This window comes from Chiloscyllium plagiosum, chromosome 40 (assembly GCF_004010195.1).
Source record: "Chiloscyllium plagiosum isolate BGI_BamShark_2017 chromosome 40, ASM401019v2, whole genome shotgun sequence".
Lineage (NCBI taxonomy): Eukaryota > Metazoa > Chordata > Chondrichthyes > Orectolobiformes > Hemiscylliidae > Chiloscyllium > Chiloscyllium plagiosum.
Window position 1 is genome coordinate 19,709,044 of NC_057749.1, and position 26,997 is coordinate 19,736,040.

Below are 26,997 nucleotides of genomic sequence, written 5' to 3' on the forward strand. Positions count from 1 at the left end.
TTATAAACTAAAAGATCAGTAAAAAGACGTTTTTAAAAGCAAATTAAAAACTAAATAATTAAGATAGAGAAGCCAGGGCATGTAACTGTGGTTCATAGTTACCACATCTGTAGCAAGTGTTGGTTGCTTGAGGAACTCTGGCTCAGAGTTTATGAGCTCATGTCTGACCTTCAGACATGGTGACACATCAGGTAGGGAGAGAGTTAACCGAGCACTGCGTTTCAGGAGGCAATCCCATCCCTTAGATTAACTACTTTAAGTTTGGTCAGTATTCAGGGACAGGAGGGTGTGACAATGCTGCTCCTTTAACAAGGTAATATTGTTCTTGGTTTGTTTTCAAAAGGGATTGTAAAAGCAGAGGTGCCAACATGGCAACCAGAGACTACCTAAGTCGACAATCAGGGGAGGCCTTAGTTTTTTTAAAAACAGGTGTACAATGAAAAGTGAATGGCCAGTTCTCCCAGTTCAGGTATTTTTCTTGTTTAGTTTTAGCAGTTAGAGACTGCTGGAGACAGAGAAGCAGCTACTGTGAAAAGAGGTTCCATGCTTCAGCAAATGATCCCTGGCTGATACTCTGTCTCTAATGTCTCTCTTCTAAGAACCTGGGTTTGAATTTACCTTTTTTGCCAAGGGGTATGTTTATGGGGGGTGTTGCAGAAAATTGGAACAGCATCCTTAAGTTGCCGGAGAGTCAGTTGGGTTTTCAGACAGATTAAGTCCATAACTGATTGGGGGCTCTTTGCGTGATTTATTCTTTAGTTCCAATTTGGGATTAGAGTTGTTGAACTCAAAGGCAGTGAGTGTAGGTGTTAATGTCTTTTGTTCCAGGTGTTGAATTTGGTTAGTTTAAACAGTGCTCGGAGTAGTAGTGGCTGTTTCAGTCACTACGAGTTTTCTGGGGATGGAAGAAGTGACTTTGGTGGCTTTACAAAAGGTGAACAAGGCAAAGCTGCTGGAATTGGCAGACAAGCTGGAATTGGAGTTACCTTTGTCCGTAAGAAAAGGAGAAATAATTACAGCGATAGCTCAACATTTAAATTTGCTGGAAATGCCATCGGAATCTTTGGAGACCACTAAAATTCAATTGAAAATGAAGCAGAGTGAGTTAGAGGCAAAAGAAACAGAAAGAGAAAAAAAATGAAACTGTTTGAACTTTGATTAAAAGCAAAGGAAATAGAAAAAGTGAGAAGAAAGGAAGAAAGAGGAAGTTTGAACTTCATAAGCTGGCACTTAGGCAGGAAGGGCAGCTTAAAAGGATGGAGATGAAGGCTGAAGGGAACCCTAGTGAGGAAGAGAGTGAGGATGAGCAAACCCATCATAGCCAAAGGCCTGGTGGGGATCTGTTTAAAGCATTGCCTAAATTTGATGAGAAGGATGTAGTAATCTTTTTCATCTCATCAGAGAAGGTGGCTAAATAAATGAAATGGCCAATGACCATGTTGGTTTTGTTGATCCAAACAGAACTTACAGATAGAGCTATGAGGTCTTTGCATTACTATCAGAGAGGTATGTAGGGCATATGAGGAGGTGAAGAAAGCCATTTTAAATGCACATGAGCTTGTGCCAGAAACCTACAGATAATGTTTCAGAAAACTAAGAAGGGACCCTGGTCAAACCTATATTGAGCTTGAAAGGGTCAAAGTAATTTTGAGAGATGGATAAGTGCATTAAAAATAGAGCAAATCTATGATGCTCTTAGAGAAACAATTATTTTAGAGGAGTTCAAAAATTCACTTCCTGAGGTAATGCAAACTTGTGTGGAAGAGCAGAGAGTTAAAACAGCAAAGTTAGCAGCTGAAATGTCTGATGATTGAGTTGGTTGATAAGTCAAAGTTTGGCTTCCAACATTAATTTCAATCCATGAGGGATGGACTTTCGGGAAAAGAGAAATCCTCACATGGTAAGGGAAAAGTAGATCTCAATAAAGATCATAAGGATAACTTACCACAGGGAAAAAGGAAACCCATGTAGGGGAAAGAGAAGTTAAAAAGCTCCGGTCATAGAATCATACGGATATATAGCATGGAAACAGACCCATTGGTCCAACTCATCCATGTCTATCAGATATCCCAACCTAATCTATTCCCATATGCCCTTGGCCCATATCCCTCGAAACCCTTCCTATTCATATACCCATCCAGATGCCTTTTAAATGCTGTAATTGTACCAGCCTCCACCACCTCCTCTGGCAGCTTATTCCATACACGCACCATACTCTGTGTGAAAAAGTTGCCCCCTTAGGTCCCTTTTATATCTTTCTCCTTTCATCCTAACCCTCAACCTCAAGTTTGGGATACCCCCCACCCCAGGGAAAAGACCTTGTCTATTCATCCCATCCATGTCCCTCATGATTTTATAATCCTCGATAACATCACCCCTCAGCCTCTGACGCTCCAGGGAAAACAGCCCCGGCCTCTTCAGCCTCTCTCTATAGCTCAAATCCTCCCAGCCTGGTAACATCCTTGTAAATCTTTTCTGAACCCTTTCAACATCCTTCCGATAGGAAGGAGACCAGAATAGCACACAATATTCCAAAAGTGGCCTAACCAATCTCCTGTACAGCTGCAGCATGACCTCCAACTCCTATACTCAGTCTCTGACCAATAAAGGAAAACATACTAAATGCCTCCTTCACTATCCTGTCAAACTGAAACCCTACTTTCAAGGAACTACGATCCTGCATTCCAAGGTCTCTTTGTTCAACAACACTCCTCAGCACCTTACCATTAAGTGTATAAGTCCTGCTCTGATTTACTTTTCCAAAATGCAGCACCTCGCCTTTGTCTAAATTAAACTCCATCTGTCACTTCTCAGCCCATTGGCCCATCTGATCAAGCTCTCCTTGTACTCTGAGGTAACTTTCTTCACTGTCCATGACAGTGTCATCTGCAAATTTACTAACCATACTTACGATGTTCACATCCAAATCATTTATATAAAAAACGAAAAACAGTGGACCCAATACTGAGCCTTATGGCACTTCACTGGTCACAGATCTCCAGTCTGAAAAACAACCCTCCAGCACCACCCTCTGTCTTCTACCTTTAAGCCAGTTCTGTATCCAAATGGCTAACCAGTCTCCCATGAGGAACCATGTTGAACGCCTTACTGAAGTTCATATAGATCACATCCACCATTCTGCTCTCATCAATCCTCTTTGTTACTTCTTCAAAAAACTCAATCAAGTTCATGAACATGATTTCCCATGCACAAAGCACAATCAGCCCTTGCCTTTCCAAATACATGTACATCCTGTTCCTCAAGATTCCCTCCAACAACCTGCCCACCACTGATGTCAAGCTCACTGGTCCATAGTTCCCTTGGTTTTCTTACCCCCTTAATAGTGGCACCATGTTAGCCAACCTCCAGTCTTCTGGCACTTCACCTGTGACTATCAATGATACAAATATCTCAGCAAGGGGCACAGCAATCATTTCCCTAGCTTCCCACAGATTTCTAGCATATACCTGATATGTGGGGATTTATCCACCTTTATGCAGTTTAGGAATCCAGCACCACCTCTGCAATGAAGACATTTTTAAGATGTCACCATCTATTTCCCCACATTTTATATATTCCATGTCCTTCTCCACAGTAAACACTGATGCAAAATACTTGTTTAATATCTCCCCATCTCCTGCGGTTCCACACGTAGGCTGCCTTGCTGATCGTTGAGGTACCCCATTCTCTCCCTAGATACCCTTTTGTCTTTAATGTATTTGTAAAATCACTTTGGATTCTCCTTAACCCTATTTGCCAAAGCTATTTCATGTCCCCTTGTTACCCTCCTGATTTCCTTCTTAAATATACTCCTACTGCCTTTATACTCTTATAAGGATTCACTCAATCTCTCCTGTCTATACCTGACAGATGCTTCCTTCTTTGATTTAACCAAAGCCTCGATTTCTCTAGTCATCCAGCTTTCCCTACACATACCAGCCTTTCCTTTCACTTTAACAGGAATAAAGTGTTGCTGGAAAAGCGCAGCAGGTCAGGTAGCATCCAAGGAGCAGGAGAATCGACGTTTCAGGCATAAGCCCTTCTTCAGCCCTTGAAGAAGGGCTTAAGCCCGAAACGTCGATTCTCCTGCTCCTTGGATGCTGCCTGACCTGCTGCGCTTTTCCAGCAACACATTTTTCAGCTCTGATCTCCAGCATCTGCAGTCCTCACTTTCTCCTAACAGGAATATACTGACTCTGGACTCTTGTTACTTCATTTTTGAAGGCTTACCATTTTTCAGCCGTCCCTTTACCTGTGAACATCTGCCCCGGTCTGCATTTGAAAGCTCTTGCCCTCCAGAACTAGAGGGCATAGGTCTAGGGTGAGAAGGGAAAGATATAAAAGAGACCTAAGGGGCAACTTTTTCACACAGAGGGTGGTTTGGGTATGGAATGAGCTGCCAGAGGATGTGGTGGAGGCTGGTACAATTGCAACATTTAAGAGGCATTTGGATGGGTATATGAATAGGAAGGGTTGGAGGGATATGGGCCAGGTGCTGGCAGATGGGGCTAGATTGGGTTGAGATATCTGGTCAGCATGGACGGGTTGGACCAAAGGGTCTGTTTCCATGCTGTACATCTCTATGACTCTAATACAGTCAAAATTGGCCTTCCACCTATTTAGAACTTAAATTTTACATCCGGTCTATACTTTTCATCACTATTATTAAAACTAATAGTATTATGGTTGTTCGCCCCAAAGTGCTCCCCCACTGACACCTCAGTCACTTGCCCTGCCTTATTTCCCAAGAGTAGGTCAAGTTTTGCACCTCCTGTAGTAGGTACATCCAAATACTGAATCAGAAAATTTTTCTTATGCACTCTTAACAAATTCCTCTCCCTCTAAACCCTTAACAATATGGCAGTCCCAGTCTATGTTTGGAAAGTCAAAGGTCTGTACCATAACTACCGTATTATTCTTACAGATAACTGAAATCTCCTTACAAATTTGTTTCTCAATTTCCCACTGACTATTAGAGGGTTTATAATACAATCCCAATAAGGTGGTCATCCTTTTCTTATTTCTCAGTTCCACCCAAATAACTTCCCTGGATGTATTCCCAGATGTATGGGTGGCAGGGTGGCACAGTGGTTAGCACTGCTGCCTCACAGCGCCAGAGACCTGGGTTCAATTCCCACCTCAGGCGACTCTCTGTGTGGAGTTTGCACATTCTCCCCGTGACTGCGTGGGTTTCCTCCGGGTGCTCCGGTTTCCTCCCACAGTCCGAAAATGTGCAGGTCAGGTGGATTGGTCATGCTAAATTGCCCATAGTGTTAGGTGTAGGAGAATGGGTCTGGGTGGGTTGCACTTCAGCGAGTCGGTGTGGACTTGTTGGGCCGAAGGGCCTGTTTCCACACTGTAAGTAATCTAATCTAATATATCCTCCCTAAGTACAGAGGTAATGCTCTCCCTTATCAAAAACATCACTGCCCCTTCTCCCTTTCTATCTTTCTTTTGCATTTGTATCCTGGAATATTAAGCTGCCAGTCCTGTCCATTCCTGAGCCATGTTTCTGTACTTGCTATGATATCCCAGTCCCATGTTCCTAACCATACTCAGAGTTTATCTGCTTTCCCTGTTAGGCCTCTTGCAATAAAGTAAATGCAGTTTAATTTATCAGTCCTACCTTGTTCTCTGCTTTGTTGCTGCCTGCTCTGACTGTTTGACTTGCTCCTCTTCCCAACTATACCAGTCTCAGATTGATGTCTTGCCTCATTATTTCCCTGCTCCCCCACCCCCCGCACCACCTTACTGGTTTAAATCCTCCCAAGCAGCTCTAGCAAATCTCCCTGCCCGTATATTAGTCCCCTTCCAAATCAGGTGTAATCCGTCTTTCTAGATACAGGTCACTTCTACCCCAGAAGAGATTCCAATGATCCAAAAATGTGAACCATTCTCCCCTGCACCAGCTCCTCAGCCATGCATTAATCTGCTCTATCCTCCTATTCCGACCCTCACTAGCTCATAGCACCAGGAGTAATACAGATATTACTACCGTCTAGGATCTCCTTTTTAAATTCCTGCCTAACTTTCTATATTCTCCCTTCAGAATCTCATTCTTTTCCTGTTTGTTTCACTGCAATAAAGTAAGCCACATGAAATCACAGTGTTGGTGGGTGAGGAAAAGCACTTGGAAGACAGATGTAAGGAAACAGGATAAGCCAGTGAATTTTGTTGGAGTGGTAACGCAAAGCACAGTGGAGGCAAGAAAGTTGCAGCAGAATGTACAACCTGGTCGGAGGTTGGTTAAGCAGTAAGTGAATGATCTTCTTAAACCATTTATTTGCGAAGGTAAAGTTTATTCACAGGCCAGGAGCAGCAGGTAAAGAGGTTACAATATTAAGAGATGTAGGATCCTCTCAATCTTTAATGTTGAAAGATGAGGAGCTATGTACCTCCAAAGGAGTATTGCCAGAAAAAATGCTAGTAACTGAAATTTATGGTGAGATAAGGAGTGCTCAGTTATGTAGAGTGAGTTTAGATTGTCCAGTGAAAAGTGGAAAAGTGCTGGTGGGGGACTGGAAAAACTCTCAGCTCCAGGAATACAATTTGTCCTCGTTAATGATATAGCTGGTGCACAGGAGGGAGTGCTGTCAACTATGGTTGAAAAGTCAGTGGAAATCAGGCAACTGAGATATTACAAGAAGCATACCCTGGCATTTTCCTGACTGTATAGTAATGAGGTCACAAAGTCAACAGTTGAAACAGGAGAGATCAAAGAGTCCAGATAAGAAAGATGAAGTGGAATTATCAGAGGTCCTGTTTGATCAATTGGTTGAGACAAACCAGGAGCAGAAGGATGACAAAGTAGACAACTTCACTTCAGAGAAATTAATTCAATTACAGCAAAAATTGAAGCAATTGTACCAAAAGATATACATGAAAGTAGAACCTGAGTGTATCCCTGAGTGCTACTATCTTAAAAATAATGTGTTAATAAGAAAATGGAGACCATCACATATTCAGGCAGCTGAGAAATGGGCAGAAGTTCATCAAGTCATATTGCCAGTGGGTTATAGAAAGGAGGCGTTGTGAATAGTGCACAAGCTACCACTAGGGGGTAATTTAGGGGTAAAAAAAACTCAAGCTAAAATACAAAACCATTTTTACTGGCCTGGACTGTACAAGGATGTTGTTGAATTTTGCTAGACATGTCATACTTGTCAGGTCATTCAAAAACCACAGGCAGTAATAAAACCCACATCTTTTAATACTCATTCCTGCATTTCAGGAACCTTTTCCAAGAGCCTTAATTGATTGTATAGGACACCCAACCTAAAACAAAAAGTGGGAATCAATATTTGTTAACAATTATGGATGTATCCACTAATTTCCAGAGGCCATTCCATTCCGCAATATCATAGATAAAAGGATTGTAGAAGAATTACTCAAACTTTTCACTAGATACGTACTATCCACAGAGATACAGGCAGATCAAGGGTCAAACTTTATATCAAAATTTTTCAAGAAAGTTATGGACAGTTTAAGAATAAAACAATTCAAATCCACTGCATACCGTCCACAGTTGCAGGGAGCACTAGAAAGGTGGCATCAGATATTCAAGACCATGTCGCGGGCTTATAGTCAAGATTATTCAGATGATTGGGATAAAGGAATTCTGTTTGTACTTTTTGCCATCAGAGATACACCAAACGAATTGACCAAATTCCATCCAAGTTAAAGAGGGGTTGGGTGATCAGCAGAGGTTCTTAAAGTTTCCAGAATAAGTAATAGGATAGAGAACATGGAAATGGCCAGGAACCTAACTTCAGTAAATAAAGGGATAACTATGAGATGGGGAGCAGTCAATGCAGGATTGAGGGTGTTGTACTTAAATGCACACAATATTTAGAGATCAGCAGACTCAACAAGAAAAGCAGTGTGGATCTTGCAGCTGCTGCTGGATTGCAGGCTTAGTTAAAGATTTATTATAGTTCTTTCAAATGTTATTATAGTCAAATAATGTAAGATTTCTCTTCATTAACATTCTATAGATTAGATTACAGTGTGGAAACAGGCCCTTCGGCCCAACAAGTCCACACCGACCCGCCGAAGCGTAACCCACCCATACCCCTGCATTTACCCCTTACCTAACACTACGGGCAATTTAGCATGGCCAATTCACCTGACCTGCACATCTTTGGACTGTGGGATGAAACCGGAGCACCCGGAGGAAACCCACGCAGACACGGGGAGAACGTGCAAACTCCACACAGTCAGTCGCCTGAGGCGGGAATTGAACCCGGGTCTCTGGCGCTGTGAGTCAGCAGTGCTAACCACTGTGCCACCGTGCCGCCTACTATAAGACCATAAGACATAGGAGTGAAAGTAAGTCCATTCAGTCTATCTAGTCCACTTACCATTTAATCATGACTGATGAGCATTTCAACTTTACTTACCCACACTCCTCCTGTAGCCCTTAATTCCTTGCGAGATCAAGAATTTATCAATCTCTGCCTTGAAGAATTTAACGTCCCGGCCTCCACTGTGCTCCGTGGCAATGAGTTCCACAGGCCCACCACTCTCTGGCTGAAGAAATGTCTTCTCATTTCTGTTCTAAATTGACCCCCTCTCATTCTAAGGCTGTGCCCACGGGTCCTAGTCTCCCCACCGAATGGAAACAAATTCCCAGCATCCACCCTTTCTAAGCCATGCGTTATCTTGTAAGTTTCTATTAGATCTCCCCTCAACTTTCTCAACTCTAATGAATACAATCCCAGGATCCTCAGCTGTTCATCGTATATTAGGCCTACCCATTCCAGGGATCATCAATGTGACTCTCCGCTGGACACGCTCCAATGCCAGTATGTCCTTCCTGAGGTGTGGGGCCCAAAGTTGGACACAGTATTTTAAATCGGGCCTAACTAGAGCATCATAAAGTCTCAGAAGCACATCACTGCTTTTATATTCCAACCCTTTTGAGATAAATGACAATGCTACACGGATCTTAATCACCGATCCAACCTGCAAGTTAACCTTTAGAGAATCCTGGACTAGCACTCCCAGATCTCTATGTACTTTGGTTTTATGAATTTTCTCACCATTTAGAAAATAGTTCATGCCTGTATTCTTTTTTCCAAAGTGCAAGACCTCGCATTTGCTCACGATGAATTTCATCAACCATTTTCTGGACCACTCTCCTAAACTGTCTAATTCTTTCTGCAGCCTCCCACCTCCTCAGTATTACCTGCCCCTGTCCACCTAACTTTGTATCATCAGCAAACTTCACCGAAATGCCCCCAGTCCCTTCATCCAGATCACTAATATATACAGTGAACAGCTGCAAGCCCAACACTGAACCCTGCGGGACACCACTTGTCACCAGTTGCCATTCCGCAGAAGAACCTTTTATTCCAACTCTCTGCCTTCTGTCAGACAGCCAATCCTCAATCCGTGCCAGTAGCTCACCTCGAACACCATGGGCCCTCACCTCTATTCAGCAGCCTCCCGTGAAGCATTTTATCAAAGGCCTTTTGGAAGTCCAGGTAGATAACATCCACTGGGTTTCCCTGGTCTAACCTACTTGTTGCCTCTTCAAAGAGTTCTAACAGGTTTGTCAGGCAGGACCTCCCCTTATTAAATCCATGCTGACTTGTTCAAATCCGACCCTGCACTTCCAAGAATTTAGAAATCTCATCCTTACCGATGGATTCTAGAATTTTACAAACAACGAAGGTTAGGCTGATTGGCCTATAATTTTCCATCTTTTGTATTGATCCTTTCTTGAACAAGGGAGTTACAACAGCAATTTTCCAAACACCTGGGACTTTCCCTGCCTCCACTGACTTTTGAAAGATCACAGCCATTGCCTCTGCTATTTCCTCAGCCACCTCCCTCAGAACTCTAGGATGTAGCCCAATAGGGCCAGGAGATTTATCAATTTTTAGATCTTTTAGCTTTTCTAGCACTTTCACTTTTGTAATGGCTATCATACTCAACCCTGCCCCCGACTCTCCTTAATTGTTAGTATATTACTCATGTCTTTCACTGTGAAGACTGACACAAAATACTTATTAAGTTCTTCAGCTATTTCCTTATCTCCCAGCACTAGCCTTCCGGCATCAATTTGGAGCAGCCCAATGTCTACTTTGCCTTTCATTTGTTTCTGATGTATTGAAAGAAACTTTTGCTATCATTTCTAATATTACTGACTAGCCTACCTTCATATTTGATCCTCTCCTTCCTTATTTCTCTCTTTGTTGTCCTCTGTTTTTGTAGGCTTCCCAATCTTCTGATTTCCCAGTGCTCCTGGCCACTTTATAGGCTTCTTCTTCTTTGATACATTTCCTGACTTCCTTTCTCAGCAATGGCTGTCTGATTACCGCTCTCCACTCAGATAATCTTTCTTTTCTTTGGGATGAACCTCTATACTGTGTCCTCAATTACACCCAAAAACTCCTGCCATTATTGCTCTACTGTCTTCCTGGCTAGGCTCTGCTTTCAGGTGATTTTCATCAGTTCCTCTTTCATGCCCCTGTAATTACCTTTATTTAACTATAATACCATTACAACCGATTTTGCCTTCTCTCTTTCCAACTGCAGACTGAACTCTACCATATTATGATCGCTGCCTCCTAAGTGTTCCCTTTAAATCTTTTGTAAAGTCTGGCTCATTACATAGCACTAAGTCCAGAATAGCCTGCTCCCTTGTGGGCTCCATCAAAAGCTGATCCAAAAAAGCCATCCTGTAAGCATTCCACGAATTCACTTTCTTTGGATCCACCAGCAACATTATTCACCCAGTCCACCTGCATATTGAAGTCCCCCATGATCACCATGACCTTGCCTTTCTGACATGCTCTATCTATTTCCCGGTACATCCTGCACTCTGGTCCTGACCACTGTTAGGAGATCTGTGCATAACTCCCATTATGGTTTTTCGCCTTTATGGCTCCTCAACTCCACCCACACAACCTCCACATCATCCGACCTTATGCCATTCATTGCCATGGATTTAATTTCATTCTCAACTAACAAGGGAACCCTGCCCCCTAAAAAAAAACCCCAAAATTGCAATTTTTAAAAAATGAGCTTTACAGGGTATACAGTAAACAGCTGAGTTTTTTTATTCTAAATTCAGAGGTTAAAAAAATCTATATATGTTTTAGAAGGTTTTTTTACATTGCAGAGCATCTTTTTTTTTACCAAAAAACAAAAGTTTTTAGTAAGGAGTTGTGTTTTCGTTCTGGAGAGACCTCCATGTGGTCGGCTGTTGAGAAGGAATTTATTGATGAGGAGTCATCTTTTCTTCAGTTATTCAGCAAGTGGTTGATTTTATTTAAGTTTTATGCTTTATATCCTTTAATGTTTTCAATGTTAACATTATTTTCTGTCGGTTATAGAAAGTAGCTTATTTTGTATATAAGGCATTATTGAAACATCCTTTTTGTGGCTTAATATTATTAAAAGCATATATGAAATATAGCGTGAGATGGCTAGTAGATTTAGGAACGTTATTATGCAGCAGCATTAGTCAGATAGATGGGTGACTGTCGGGAAAGGTAAGAAGGTAGTTCAAAAGTCTCTGATGGCTAATGCTCTGACAAATGGATATTCTGTTTTTGGAACTGTAGAACGGGATAATCTCTCTGATGAAAATGGAAGGGGCAGTCAGTTATTGGACACTTGGGATGATTCTTGTGTTAGACAGCATTTGAAAAGATTTAATAGAATTATCAGGGACTCTCCTGTCAGGAGCATAGACAGGAAATTCTATGGCAGTTAGCATAAATTTAGGATGGTTTGTTACTTTCCTGATGCTAGGATTAAGGATGTCTCTTAACATTTCATGCATATTGTTAAAGGTGAGATTGAGAAGCCAGTAATTATTGTACACATTGGTCGGAATGGCATTTTCAGGGAAAAGATTAAAGCAGTACAGAGTGAATTTAAGAGATTAGGAAGAAGGTTAAAACTTGAACCTCAAAAGTAGTAATCTCTAGTTTTCTCCTGGTGCCAAACTCAAATGAGGGAAAGAATAAAAGGATAAAGGAGATAAATCAATGGCTGAAGAGATGGTGTAATGTTCAGGGTTCTTGAATCATTGAGATTTCTGCTTGAAGAGGATGGGTTTCACCTGTACTGGAAAGGGACCAATATCCTAGCAGGAAAATTTGCTAACTCTATTAAGGGAGACTGTAAAACTATTAGAGAGAAGGGGTGAAGGGATCCTAAGTAGAAAAGTAAATAGAAAGATACAGGAGAATGGGTTTAAATCTGAAAAGAAGTTAAAGAGACAAGACCAAATCATAGAACAGAGTAACTCTGAAGATTTGAACTGCATTTATTTCAATGCAAGGGGTCTTACAGGTAAGGCTGGTGAACTCAGCACATTTGGGAATGTGGGATTGGGACATCATAGCTATTACAGAAACTTGACTGAGGGATAGACAGAACCGGCAGCTCAAATGTTTCTAGTTTCAGATGCTGTGGGCAGGTTAGAAAAAGAGGCAAAGACGAGGGAGAAGTGGCATTTTTGATGAAGGAAAGTACTACTTCTGTAACTCGAAGATATTTCTGAAAAATCATTGTGAAGATGTGGGTTGAAATTAGAAATAAAAGGGAATGATCTCCTTCATAGGTTTGTACTGCAGACCTGCCAATAATCAGAGGGAAATAGAGGAACAAATATGGAGCGAGATCTCAGATATATGTAAGAATAATAAGGTTTAATAGGTGATTTTAATTTTACAAATATTGACCGAGACTACCATAATGTTAAAGGTTTGGGTGGTGAAGAATTTAAGTGCATTCAGGAAAATTCCCTCTCAATATGTAAATGTTCCTACTAGAGAAGGAGAAACATGTTACCTTTTCTTGGGTAATAAGATAGAGCACACACACATGCATGTATGCACGCACACCTCAGTGTATTGGGTGAATTTGCAGTTACAGATTTGTATTTGAAGATACATTCTATTTTGTTCAACACTCACACAATCTGTAGACAGTCAATCCATGTAACATTATATAAATTCCTACTTTGGAAGTAGCACCAATCTGACTCAAGTTTGGGATGCAGACAGACTCTAACCTCACACCTTTAATGCATAATCTGAGTGAGATATCACCCTTTTGTAAAATAAAACTTTAAATTATCTTGAGACTGTGACTGGAAAGAAGTTCCGGGATTTACATATTAATCAATCAAAATTTGCATCCCCATTCTAAGTGATTAAAGACTGAACAGCAATCTTGGTTCGTTCAATACATCGCATCAGTTGTATGACACTTTGATCTTTTACTATAAATTCTGTGTCCTATGATCCTGCCCAATAGCCACCTGACAAAGGAGCAGCACTCCGAAAGCTTGTACTTCTAAATATACCTAATGGACTATAACCTAGTATTGTGTGGTTTTTAGTTTTGTCCAGCCCAGTCCAACACTGACAGCTCCACGTCAATAGGGGCACACTTTGGGTCTAATGATCGTAATTCTATTTGTTTTAAACTAGTTATGGAGAAGGACAAACCTTCTATAAAAAATTAAGTTTTAATTGGAGTAAGGCAAAATTAAATGATATGAGACAGCTTTCAAAAGTTGATTGGAGTAGACTGTTTGGAAGTAAAAGGACTTCTCACAAGTGGGAGGCATTCAAGAATGTGACGATGAAAGTTCAGAGGCATTTTGATCCTGTTAGAGTGAAGAGTAAGGCTAGTAAGATTAAGGAACAATGGGTGAATAAAGATATTGAGGTTCTTGTTAAGAATAAAAGAGAATCTTACTTTAGATGTAGACAACGTGGTTCAATTGAATCTCTTAATCAATGTAAAGACTGTAGGGGCATTCTTAAAAGAGAAATCAGGAAGGTAAAGAGGGGACATGAGATAACATTGGCAGATAAGGTTACGGATAATCCGAAGACATTCTGCAAATACATTAAGAGCAAGAGGGTAACTAGAGAGAGAGTAGGGCCTCTTAACAATCAAGGATGTCGTCTTTGTGTTGAACCCCAGGAGTTGGGTGAGATACTAAATGAATAGCTCACATCAGATTTTACTCTGTAGAAAGAAATGGAGTCTGGAGAATGCAGAAAAATAAACTTGGATGTTTTAAAAATAGTTCACATTATGGAAGAGTAAGTTTGGGAGGTCTTATAGAATATAAAGGTGGATAAATCTCCAGGACCTGATCAATTAAGGACAAAGGGTAACTAGGGAGAGAATAGGGCCCCTCAAAGATCAGCAAGGCAGCTTTTGTGTAGAGCCGCAGGAGATGGAGCAGATACTAAATGAGTATTTTGCATCAGTATTTACTGTGGAAAAGGACATGGAAGATATAGAATGTAGGGAAATAGATGGTGACATCTTGAAAAATATCTATATTACAGAGGAGGAAGTGCTGGATGTCTTGAAATGCACATAAGTGGATAAATCCCCAGGATCTGATTAGGTGTACCCTAGAACTCTTTGGGAAGCTAGGGAAGTGATTGCTGGGCCCCTTACTGAGATATTTGTATCATTGGTAGTCACAGGTGAGGCACCAGAAGGCTGGAGGTTTGCTAACGTGGTGCCACTGTTTAAGAAGGGTGGTAAGGACAAGACAGGAAACTATAGACCAGTGAGCCTTACATCGGTGGTGGGCATGTTGTTGGAGGGAATCCTGAGGGACAGGATGTACATGTATTTGGAAAAGCAAGGATTGATTAGGGATAGTCAACATGGCTTTATGCGTGGGAAATCATGTTTCACAAACTTGACTGAATTTTTTGAAGGAGTAACAAAGAGGGCAGAGCGGTAGACGTGATCTATATGGACTTAGTAAGGCCTTCGACAAGGTTCCCCATGGGAGACTGGTGAGCAAGGTTAGATCTCATGGAATACAGAGAGAACTAGCCATTTGGATACAGAACTGGCTCGAAGGTAGAAGACAGAGGGTGGTGGTGGAGGGTTGTTTTTCAGACTGGAGGCCTGTGACCAGTGGAGTACCACAAGGATCGGTGCTGGGTCCACTACTTTTCATCATTTATATAAATGATTTGGATGTGAGCATAAAAGGTACAGTTAGTAAGTTTGCTGATGACACCAAAATTGGAGGTGTCATGGACAGCAAAGAAAGTTACCTCCGATTACAACAGGATCTTGATCAGATGGGCCATTGGGCTGAGAAGTGGCATATGGAGTTTAATTCAGATAAATGTGAGGTGCTGCATTTTGGGAAAACCGATCTTAGCAGGAGTTATACACTTAATGGTAAGGTCTTAGGGAGTGTTGCTGAACAAAGAGTCCTTGGAGTGCAAGTTCATAGCTCCTTGAAAGTGGAGTCGCAGGTAGATACAATAGTGAAGAAGGCATTTGGTATGCTTTCCTTTATTGACCAGAGTATTGAGTACAGGAATTGGGAGGTCATGTTGCGGCTGTACAGGACATTGGTTAGGCCACTGTTGGAATATTGCATGCAGTTCTGGTCTCCTTCCTATGGGAAAGATGTTGTGAAACTTGAAAGGATTCAGAAAAGATTTACAAAGATGTTGCCAGGGTTGGAGGATTTAAGCTACAGGGAGAGGCTGAATAGGCTAGGGCTGTTTTCCATGGAGTGTTGGAGGATGAGGGGTGACCTCATAGAGGTTTATAAAATCATGAATGGCATGGATAGGATAAATAGACAAAGTCTTTTCCCTAGGGTCGGGGAGTCCAGAACTAGAGGGCATTGGTGTAGGGTGAGAGGGGAAAGATATAAAAGAGACCTAAGAGGCAACGTTTTTATTCAGTAGGTTATACCAGTATGGAATGAGCTGCCAGAGGAAGTGGTGGAGGCTAGTACAATTGCAACATTTAAAAGGCATTTGGATGGGTATATGAATAGGGAGGGTTTGGAGGGATATGGGCCGGGTGCTGGCAGGTGGGACTAGATTGGGTTGGGATATCTGGTCGGCATGGATGAGTTGGCCGAAGGGTCTGTTTCCATGCTGTACATCTCTATGACTCTATAACTCTAATGTATCCCAGAACATTGTGGGAAGTAAGAGAAGAAATTACGAGACCCCTTGCAGAAATAGTGGCACCATCTATAACTACAGGTGAAGTGCCTGATGACTGGAGGGTGGCTAATGTTGTACCTTTGTTTTAAAAAGGTTGTGAGGAGAAACCGGGGACCTGTGAAACTGACTTTGGTTGTGGGTAAAGTGTTGGAGGTGATTATAAAAGATAGGATTTATGGACATTTAGAGAGGCAAAAATTGATTAGGGATCGTCAGCATGGGTTTTACGTGAGGTAGAGTAATTAGTAAAGTTATGCCATATGGGTTTCAGGCTGAGCTTGATAATGGATGCCTGTGACCAGCAGTGTTCCACAGGTACAGGTTGTGGGTCCTCTTTTCATTGTCATTTTTATAATTGATTCGTATGAGAATTTTGAAGGCATGGTTAGTAAGTTTGCAAACGACACAAAAATTGATGGCATTGTAGACAATGAAGAAGGTTTTCTAAGATTACAAAGGGATCTTGATCAAATAGATTAATGGGCTGAAAAATAGCAGATGGAGTTCAATCTGGATAAATGCAAGGTATTGCATTTTGGTACAATAAACAAGCATAGGGCTTACACAATTAATGGTAGGGTCTTGGGTAGTGTTATAGAACAAAGGGACCTAGAGTTGCATGTACATAATTCTTTTAACTTTGCATCACATATTTAGACAGGTTGGTTCAAAAGGTGGTTGGCACGCTTGCCTTCAATACTCAGTCCTTTGAGTATAGGAGTTGGGAAGTCATGTTAAGGTTGTACAGGACATTGGTGAGGCCTCTTCTAGAATACTGTGTCCAGATCTGGTCACCCAGTGATGAGAAGGATATTATCAAGTTGGAGAGGGTTCAGAAGAGATTTACTGGGATGTTGCCATGTATGGAAGGTTTGGGTTATAAAGAAAGGCTGGATACGCTGGGAGTTTTCTTAACTGGAGCGTAAGAAGTTGAGAAGCGATTTGATAGAAGTTTATAAAATAATGAGAGGTATAGACAGAGTTAATGGTACTTATTTTTTCCCTAGGATGGGGGATTTCAAGACCAGAGATACTTTTTTAAGGTGAGAGGCGAGAGATTTAAAAAAGACGTAAGAGGCACTTTTTTTACACAGAGGGTAGTTCACATGTGAAATGAACTTCCTGAGGAAATGGTGGATGTGGATACAATTACAACATTTAAAAGATACATTAATAGGAAAGTTTTGGAGGGATATGGACCAGGTGCAGATGGATGGGACTAGTTTAGTTTGGGGTCATGTTCGGCATGGACTGTTGGACTGAAGTGTCTGTTTCTATGCTGTGTGACTCTATGTAAAACAAGGAAAATGAGCTTGTAAAGCAAATTGAAATTGAAGCTATAATGTGTGTTTCACAGAGATGTGGCTACAAGGGTATCAGGGTGAGGAATTAAATATCCAAGGATATACATTCTATCAAAAGGAAGGCAGATGGGCAGAGGGGATGGAGTTGTCTTGTTAGTAAGAAATGAAATTAAATTGATAGCAAGAATGATACAGACTCAGAAGGCATAGAATCTGTGTGGGTAGAGTTGAGCTACCGCAGGGAAAAAAGGACGCTGATGGGAGTTCTGTTCAGGTCTCCTTACAGTAGTCAAGATGTGGGGCAGAAAATAAATCCGGAGATAGAAAAGGCATGTAATAAAGGCACTATTGTAATACTCATGTGAGACTTCAGTATGCAGGCGGACTGGGAAAATCAGGTTTGTAGCAGATCTTAAGAAAAGGAATTCATAGAATATCCATGAGATTTTCTTTGGAGCAGCTTGTGGTATAGCACGAGGGAACAGGCAATTCTCGATTTGGTGTTGTGTAATGAGGTAGACTTGATTATGGAGCTTAAGATGAAAGCATCCTTGGAGGGTAATGACCATAATATGATAGAATTTACCCTGCAGTTTGAGAGTGAGAAGCTGTTGTCAGATGTAATGTTATTACAATTGAGTAAAGGTAACTCCAAAGACATGAGGGAAGAGCTGGCCAGAATTTGAAAGGGAGTCTAGCAGAGAAGACAGAGGAGCAGCAATGGAAGGAGATTCTGGGAGTAATTCAAGAGGCAAAACCAAAATGCATCTCTAGGAGGAAGAAGCATACTAAGGGGAGAATGAGGCAAAACTGGCTGACAGGGGAAGTCTGGGGCAACATAGAAGCAAAAGAAAAAGCATACAATGTGGTGAAGATTAGAGGGAAGCCATAAGATTGGGAAGCCTTTAAAAGCCAGCAGAGGATAACTAAAAAAACAATAATGGGGGGAAAGATGAAATATGAAAGTAATATAAAGATAGCTAGTAATATAAAAGAAGATTGCAAGAGTTCTTTAGATATATAAAAGGTAAGAGTGGACATTGGAATATGAGGCTTGAGAAATAATATGGAGAACAAAGAGAGAGTGCTGGAATTGAATAGGTATTTTGCATCAGTTTTCATTTGGAATAGTGCAAGCAGTTTTGCTCCTTGTATCTAAAGAAGGATGTGCTTGTCTTGGAAGAGTCCAGAGGACGTTTACAAGTATGATTCTGGAGATTAAGCTCTTGTCATAGAGGAGTGGTTGAGAACCCTGGGTCTGACCTTGTTGGAGTTTAGAAGGATGAGGGGAGAGTCTGCTTGAAAATTACAGAATACTGAAAGGCCTGTAGATGTAGGGAAAATGTTTCCACTGATAGGAATGACCAGGATCCTAATGCACAGTTTCAAAGTAAGGGGGTGACCCTTTAGAACTGAGATGAGGAGGAATTTCTTCAATCAAAAGGTGGTGAATCTGTTAAACTCATTCTTGCAGAAGGCTGTGGAGGCCAAATCATTGAGTATATTTAAGACAGAGAAAAGTAGGTTCTTGATTGTTAAGGGGATCAATGGTTATGGGAGACGGCAGGAGAATAGGGTTGCAAAATATATCAGGCATTATTGAATAGTGGAGCAGACTTGATGGGCTGAATAACATAATTCTGCTCCTATGTCTTATGGTCTTACAGTCAGACTTTTAATTAATAATGGGTTGAAGGGGTGTAGAGAGTGGGCAGGAATGTGGAGTTGAGGCTGAGATGAGATCAGCCACGACCATATCAAGTAATGGAGCAGACTCAAGGGGCTGAATTGTGTACTCCTGCTCCTAATTCTTATATATTTATGTTCTTATGTCTTGCCAGTGGCATCTCCATTGGCACAAGAAGTCAAATTACTTGCTCATACTCAATTGCCTCACTCCTGTCTGTCTGCCAGTTGGTTGCAGGAAGTGTGGTGATGGCCTTTGAAGAAGTTTGCCCTGAGAGGATTGATCTGATCCACAAGAACTATCGGAAACTCTGCAACCTTTTGATTGATGTGGAGGAATGGGGACAAGTTGTCATCATCAATATGCTCACACGCTATGCACGGACCCAGTTCCTCAACCCTAACCAGAACGTAAGTGTACAGTGCCCCCATCTGTCCTGCCTCTCCCCTTCCCATTACACACCTTCCCAGTTTACTGTCCTTATACTTTATAAGGTGTTACCATTGCAAGTTATTTCCCAAGATCTCTAATATTGCAAGTTATTTCCCAGGATCTCTACCAACACACTTTGGTCTTTGTTTTGTACAAGTTTGGCATTTCAATTTCCAAAACAGTTAACTACGTAGAAGCAGGCCATTTGACCATGTGATCTGAGCCCACTCCTGGTCAACTTACCATTTCTTTCTATTCCATTCTGACTTCTGTGTTTATTGGCTTTTCCTTTGAATGTATTGATGCCATTTTACCCCATCCTTCCTTAATGCCCTGAGTTAGATATTTTCATCACTGCTGTCAACTCACACCAGGTCCCATTTCCTAATCAGCTTTGTTCTTTGTTTTTTAAATTCTTGATTTTTAAATTCCAGTCACCATTTTCAATTCCTCCGTGGCCTCGCTCCTTACCTCTATGATTTCGTCTAACCCTGTAACCCTGCAAAATACCTCTGCGCCTTCAATTCTGGCCTCATGAGTATCCCTGATTTTAATAACCTTCTCTCCCAAAAATATACTAAATTCATAACATTGTAAAAGTATGACATTACAAAGAACAAATCAGATCCACTTCTTTCAGCGAAGTACTTGGCACTCTATGGTACCTCATCACATATAAAATTACGTGTTATATGCATAATTTATATTTAATGTCAAACATTTTTTGATGGATACTACCAAGGAGTTTTAGATGATTTCTAGTTTCTTGGTGAAGTATTACGGGAGAGTTTACCACAGCTGCTCCAGACTTTGGCGCAACTTGAGCACATATTCCTGGAATGTTCCAACCTGTAACATTCAGACACTGGCAGCTCTTTGTACTGGAAGATTATCATGTTTCAAGCAGATCAAAGAACATATCTCACTGAGTTAATGTTGCCCTAGCTGAAGTTGATATTCATCTCAGTTTATGTTCTTATTTCACAAAACACCACTGCATTGCTTATGACCTGCTTGAATGACAGTCTCTTCCCCACCAGTGTGAGGAAGGGCAGAGTGTGCAGGAAGGATCTGACAGAGAGGGCTGTTCTCACCACATGCTGCATTTTGGTGGTGAGGAATTCGATCAAATGGCTTGGGCGGTCTGTTGAGGGAATCAGCTAACAGGATCCACCATCTTTTCAGACAGGATCTTGAGGACATTACGTGCTGACCACTATGTGATGGACTTGTGGTCAAAGTTGTTTTTCTTCAGCAACTGTTCACAAGGAATTCTGTGGCGATGTGGCTAGATCAATCCTTCACATCACTGGGGGCAAGTAGATGCCTGCAGTGGCATCTGTGATTCTAATTGCCCTACCATTGGCAGCCATGCATCCTGTTTTCTAGACTCCAAGCAGAGGAAATTCCTCCCCAAACCTCCCTATCTCTTTTAAACTTTAAAACACTTGCTAAAACCTACCACTTTGACCAATCTTTAGTCATGCCCCCTAGTAACTTGGTGTCAAATTTTGTTTCATAGGATTTCTGTTAGGGGCCTTGGAAAGATGTAGTACTTTGAAAATTCTGTATTAATACATATTATCGATGGAGCCAGCATGCTTCAGGGGAAGCTGGATAGACTGAGTGATCTTCATAAATGTTTGTGTAAAATTTAGTTCTTTGCCTAGCTCCCCTGTATAAATTATCTGTTTGTTACCTGGCTTCCCAATGGATTATAACAGTGCCATTTGTTTCCTGGTCACTGTGGGCAGGAATCTTTATTGGAGGAAAACCCAGAAAAAGCATTTTATGGATCTGATGAGGAGGAATCCAAGCAAGGGGAAATGGATGCAGCTGTGCTTCCAAAACGGAAACCGTATGTCATGGATCCTGACCATCGTCTACTGCTTCGCAACACCAAACCTCTTCTCCAGAGCCGGAATGCTGCGGTAAGCTGTAGCATTTTGGGGCAGGTCCCCATGCCTAAGGGGTGCAAATATGCCTTTAATATGGAAATACTGCCAGCAAGCTACAAACGTCAGGCTGAGATGGTGGTGTTTTGATAATGTGACTGAACCGCTAAACTAGAGACTCAGGCTAATATTGTGATGACGTGAGTTCAAATTCCACCACAGTAGCTGGTGGAATTTAAATTTTATTATTAAAATACAGCTTTCATCAATTGTCATAACAATCCTTCTGGCTCACCATTGTCTTTTGGGGAAGGAAACCTGCCATCTTTATCCAGCTGGGCCTCCATGTGATTCCAGACGCAGAGCAGTGTGGATGACTCATAACTGCCGTCTGAAATTGATGAGAAACCCACCCTGGTGATTGGGGATTGACAACCATTGCAGGTCTTGACAGAAATACTCATATGCCATAAAAGAATAAAACTTAAACTTAGCATGGGACTCACAGAAATATTTATAAGGGAGTGAATCTTAAGAGTTAAACTCTTTTATAAAATTTAATACTGCATGCTTTCAATTAACATTTCAATTTAAATTTATTGTTTAAGTTTTAACTTTCTGTCCTGCTTGGGTAGGGCTAAACAATCTTTAAGGAAAAGTAGAGCAATAATCATGGAACATTTTAATCTAAATCTTAATATCTGTAAAATCAGATGGATAAAGGGAGCTTAGATCTGGGTTTCATAAAATATTTTCAAGACAGTTTCTTAGAACAGAATGTTTTTGAGCTGACCAGAGTGCAGGCTATGTCACTCCTTCTAGTGTGCAACAAAATAGCACAATTAATAATCTTGCAATGAAGAAGCCCTTAGGTAGCAACAATGATAATATTATTGAATTTTATATTCAATTTGGGGAGAGAGGAGTGTGGCCAAGACTGGTATTTTAAAACTTTAATAAGGGCAATATGAGAGCATGACACAGAGCTAGCAAAAGTGGACTGACAAATCAGGTGAATGGATAGGTCAATGAAGATGAATTGGAAGACATTCAAGGGAATATTCCCAAATACACAGAATAGATACATTCAAATAATAAAGAAAAATTCAGATGGAAACAACCATCATCACTGTTTAACTAAAGAAGCTAGAGATTTAATAAATCTTAAAAATAAGCATATTATTGACCAAAGATCACAGGCAGGACAAAAGAGTGCACAGAATATCAAAAGCAGAAAAGATTGTCTAAAAGATGAATAAAATAGGAAGATTTAGAGTACAAGAGAAAGCTAGCTAAAAATATGAAAACAGATAGTGAGAGTTTCTTTTGATATTTAAGAAGGAAAAGAGGAAACAAAGTGAACATTAGTCCAATAGAAAGTAAGGCTGGACCATTAATAATGGAAAAGAAGAAAATGATAATTGAAAGGTAAAAGTTTTCAGGGCGGGAAATGGAGAAATGTTATGATTGTGCAGGAAGGATTACACTGGTACTGGAATCAAAATACAAGACTCCACCAGTCACACCATTAGCAGAAATGTGTTGATTCAATCACCAAATGACCAATCACTTCTCTTTTGGACTATCATTCAGAATAGAAGAAGTGTCCACCAGGCTTCTTTAATGAACTCTAAATAATCTGTCTATTATAAACAAGGCTTAATCTTGAAGAACATGGTTAAAGCCTAGTTAAGCTATGATCCAAAATTAGACTATTTCCCCTCTGTCTCATGCAAAGAGACACCTAAACAGCATGAAAAGAAAGTCTCTGCAGAGGTTACGTTCTTTTAACTGAAAAGCAAGAGGGATAAAACAACTCCTGCAGGCCAAGGGTCTGGAATCAAAGGATAAAGTGTGATGACTTTGCATGTCCACTTTCTCCTGTCAACAAAGCTGAACTGCTGACAGCTGTAGATTGATGATGGATGTCCAATTCTGATTCCAACCAATTTGGATTTGAGTCTCTGAGAATTGGTCACAGACCAATCCTTCAGGTGTTACCAGGTACACAGAAATACCGGCTGATAGGAACTTCTGTGTAGAACAGGATTCAGGAGAGAGTCCTATTGCTTCCTTACACAGATTTCTAAGTCTGAAGAATAGAACTGTTCAGTCCAAAGAGGTTTGCTAGGCATTTAATAGTATAGGGGATCCTAATCCGATTTTTCAGTATTTAAAGCAATAAAGTCCATATTATATTAGTATAGGGGCCTGTAATCCTCTTAAAGCCACCTTACCTCCTTTTGTTTAAGGCAGTTAATCGCATATCTTATCTCCTTGAAAACTTTCCTAAGCAGTAACTCTAAATTCACTTGATTTCATGTAAAAAGCAGTTAGTCCATAGCATACATTTAACTGCTGACCTAATTTCAAAGAAACCATCCTGCTTCAATCATGAAAATATCTAATAGTTCAAATCTTCAAGAATTTTTCGAGAATACTCCTTAAATATAAACATGTATTTCCAATAGAAGGCATATCAACTGAGAGTCATGTTGAAATCAGTAATGTATTGATAGCAAACCAGCTAAAGGGAAAGCAGCTAATTAGGAAAATGAAGAAATAGTCACATCAGTTCACGTCAACAGTGCTTCCTACCTTCGCCTGCAGCCATCCTGGTCCAAATGTTGGCACCGTCAGGGTTCCCTTGCTCAAAGCTGATCTCTTCCTTTGTCTCCTTGGCCCTCAGGTGGTGATGGCTGTGGCACAACTTTATTTCCACCTTGCTCCCAAAGCAGAGGTTGGTGTGATAGCCAAGGCTCTCGTTCGCCTGCTACGCAGTCACAGGTAAGCAGTACATCTTCAGCAAATGCGTCTGAATTTCAATAGCTAGAGATGTCCATCACATCTGAAGAAGAAAAGAACTTCCTGATTTCTATTGAACCTGAGTGCTGTTGTCAATGACCAGCTCTGATCTTGCAGGGTTCCTGCTCAACTTGCAGGGGGTTTTGAAATACCTGCCATTGGTGTTCTGCTTGCCAGAAGCACTATCAATCACACATGCAAAAAAGTATTCAGGGTTTCATTTGCAATGGGGAGGTTACGAGGCATTTCAGTCAGAGTGAGAAGTCATTATTTCGCCCACGTTGGGGCCATAAAGGATTTGTTTTTAGTTAAATACATAGTGCAGATTCGTGTTAAATTATTGGTAAGGTGAATCTGATTGGGGCTATGCAATATTTTTAGGCTCCCCAAGCTCCAAGGTAATTTTTAAAAAGTGCAAGAATTGAGCATATTCGTTTTGATCACAGAGTGTGGATCCCTGCATATATTCATCACTTCTAGCAAATGGAAATGAGCCATTTATAAGCTCATCTGCTTATGTTCCTTTAGTTGCTTGAAATAAGTCAAGTACAGACCATACTCAACTGGCCCACACTTGCAAAATCTGAAATACAGTGACTACTGTTAGATGTCCAAAAATGTGCAGGTCAGGTGAATTGGCCATGCTAAATTGCCCGTAGTGTTAGGTGCAGGGGTAAATGTAGGGGAATGGGTCTGGGTAGGTTGCGCTTCGGCGGGTCGGTGTGGACTTGTTGGGCCGAAGGGCCTGTTTCCACACTAAGTAATCTAATCTAATCTAATGTGATTCTGTGATTGAGCAACACTTGCTGGACAATACTGTATTGCTAATAGCTACTGTAATGATGAATTTAAGATATGGAGGGATCCGTTCTCTGCAAACAAAATGAAAGTATTCAAGACTTGCATTGCATTTTGAAATACCCAAAAGCTTGAGAAGCATCATTGCTGAACCAATCAGAATCAATTTTGTCACCAGTCAGCACCATTTTCATCTGTAGTACAAATTCCTACAATTCTTTGAAATTTGACATTCTAGTGTCTGTCCTAATGACTGCAAGATGAAAAATTTCAGAAATCGGTCTTTTTGGAGATAAATCTAACAGTCTGTTTCAAAGAGCCTTTGAGTGATCATTGGTCTGCATCCTTATAGTCATGTCAACTTGATGTGCAGAAATAAGATGCTTATTCCCGTTCCATCCCTGCATTGTCCTGTCATACAATCACATATCTTCCTGACTTGGAACTATATTGCTGTTCCTTTACTGTCATTGAGTCAAAATCCTGCAACTTCCACCCTAAGAGTACTGTGCATGTATCTACAATGTATTAGCTGTAGCAGTTCAAGAGGCAGCTCACCATCGTCTTCTCAAGGGTAATTGGGAATAAGTGGCCAGGCTAGCGATGCCCAAATCCTATAAAAGAATAAATTAAAAAGGAATTAGCATGGCAGACAGCTATGTGCATGTTCTAATTTCCTAATTTGCCAGCTAAGTTTTTGGGAACTGGACAATGAATTGATCTTTTCAGATGGCTTTGATTTTGGGTTAACCACAACTTTGAAATTGCCCTATGACCAGACCAGTTAGTGATGGGGTCTCCTCAAGAGCTCAACAACAGCCATCACGAGAGCTCGGCATCAAGGAGTGTTCAGATGCATTGGTGTCTCCTCTGAGATGGTCTGAGATGAGCTGATGTACTGATATTAATAAAAATGATCAGACTATATACTGATATTAATAAAAATGTCCAGACTTTGCTTTCTTCAGTTTAACTTCTCAAGACCTGTATTCTAGTCACCTACTGTTGGGCTTTAGTCTTTTTCCTGAGATCCTGAGACAGATTGTCAATGCAAAGCTGAAAATGTATTGCTGGAAAAGCGCAGTAGGTCAGGCAGCATCCAAGGAACAGGAGAATCGATGTTTCGGGCATAAGCCCTTCTTCCTGAAGAAGGGCTTATGCCCGAAACGTCGATTCTCCTGCTCCTTGGATGCTGCCTGACCTGCTGCGCTTTTCCAGCAACACATTTTCAGCTCTGATCTCCAGCATCTGCAGTCTTCATTTTCTCCTCGAAGATTGTCAATGCAAGTCATTTTTTGCTTATTCTTCACCAGAGCCTTCCCATTAACTGAAACAGCTTGTTCAGCAATCATTCTTCCATTAAGCTTAAAGAGACACTTGCATTTATACAGTAACTTTTACAACCTCAAGATGTCCTCAGGCCACCCACAGCCAATGAGATGCTTTTGAAATCTGAAAAATTCTGAAAATTAATAACCGTCTGATAAATGAAAATCCTCCGTCTCATTTTTGTCTTGAATAGGAAACCTTTATTTTGAAACTGTGCCCCCTTATTCTGGATTCCTCTTCTCAGCACCTATACTGTGAAGCCCCTCAGAATGTTACATGTTTTAATAAGATCACTTCTCATTCTAAAATCCAGTGATTGTTGAACATGGGATCTTTTATGTCTACCTGTGAGTACAAGTGGGGTATTGTTCTAGAGATGCTACCTACTGTGCCATGAGATCTTTGGATTTTAACATCTCCTCTGAAACTCTGCCTGTGTCCTTTAAATTGTGGTGTCTTCCTTTACAGTCAGTTTTCATTACCATAATAATTGAGCGAAGCTTGGGTGTGGTAAATGGGCTAGTTTAGCTGATTTAAGTGCAATGAATTATAGCTCTCTCTCTCTCTCTCTCTCTCTCTTTCTCTCTATCTATCCCCCTCACTCTCTCCAAACAGTGAAGTGCAGTTTGTGGTGCTGCAGAATGTTGCCTCCATGTCAATCAAACGAAGGGTGAGTCATGATTATTTCAATTCCTTCAGGAACCTGAAGTTCCCCTGTGTTACAAATCCTGCATCACTTTGATGGGCATTTCTGTTGTTACTGTTTC

The 26,997-nt window shown here is 40.9% G+C and overlaps 1 protein-coding gene across 6 annotated transcripts in view; it reads left to right on the plus strand.

The window, feature by feature from the left end:
• LOC122542597 (AP-3 complex subunit beta-2) overlaps positions 1 to 26,997 on the plus strand; it is a 240,980-nt gene that overhangs the window by 119,266 nt on the left and 94,717 nt on the right. For all 6 annotated transcript variants that reach the window (XM_043680543.1, XM_043680547.1, XM_043680545.1 and 3 more), the window contains 4 exons: positions 19,199 to 19,381; positions 21,158 to 21,334; positions 23,988 to 24,085; positions 26,846 to 26,900. In XM_043680543.1, coding sequence (XP_043536478.1) covers positions 19,199 to 19,381; positions 21,158 to 21,334; positions 23,988 to 24,085; positions 26,846 to 26,900 — 513 coding nt within the window. The remainder of the gene's footprint in view (positions 1 to 19,198; positions 19,382 to 21,157; positions 21,335 to 23,987; positions 24,086 to 26,845; positions 26,901 to 26,997) is intronic.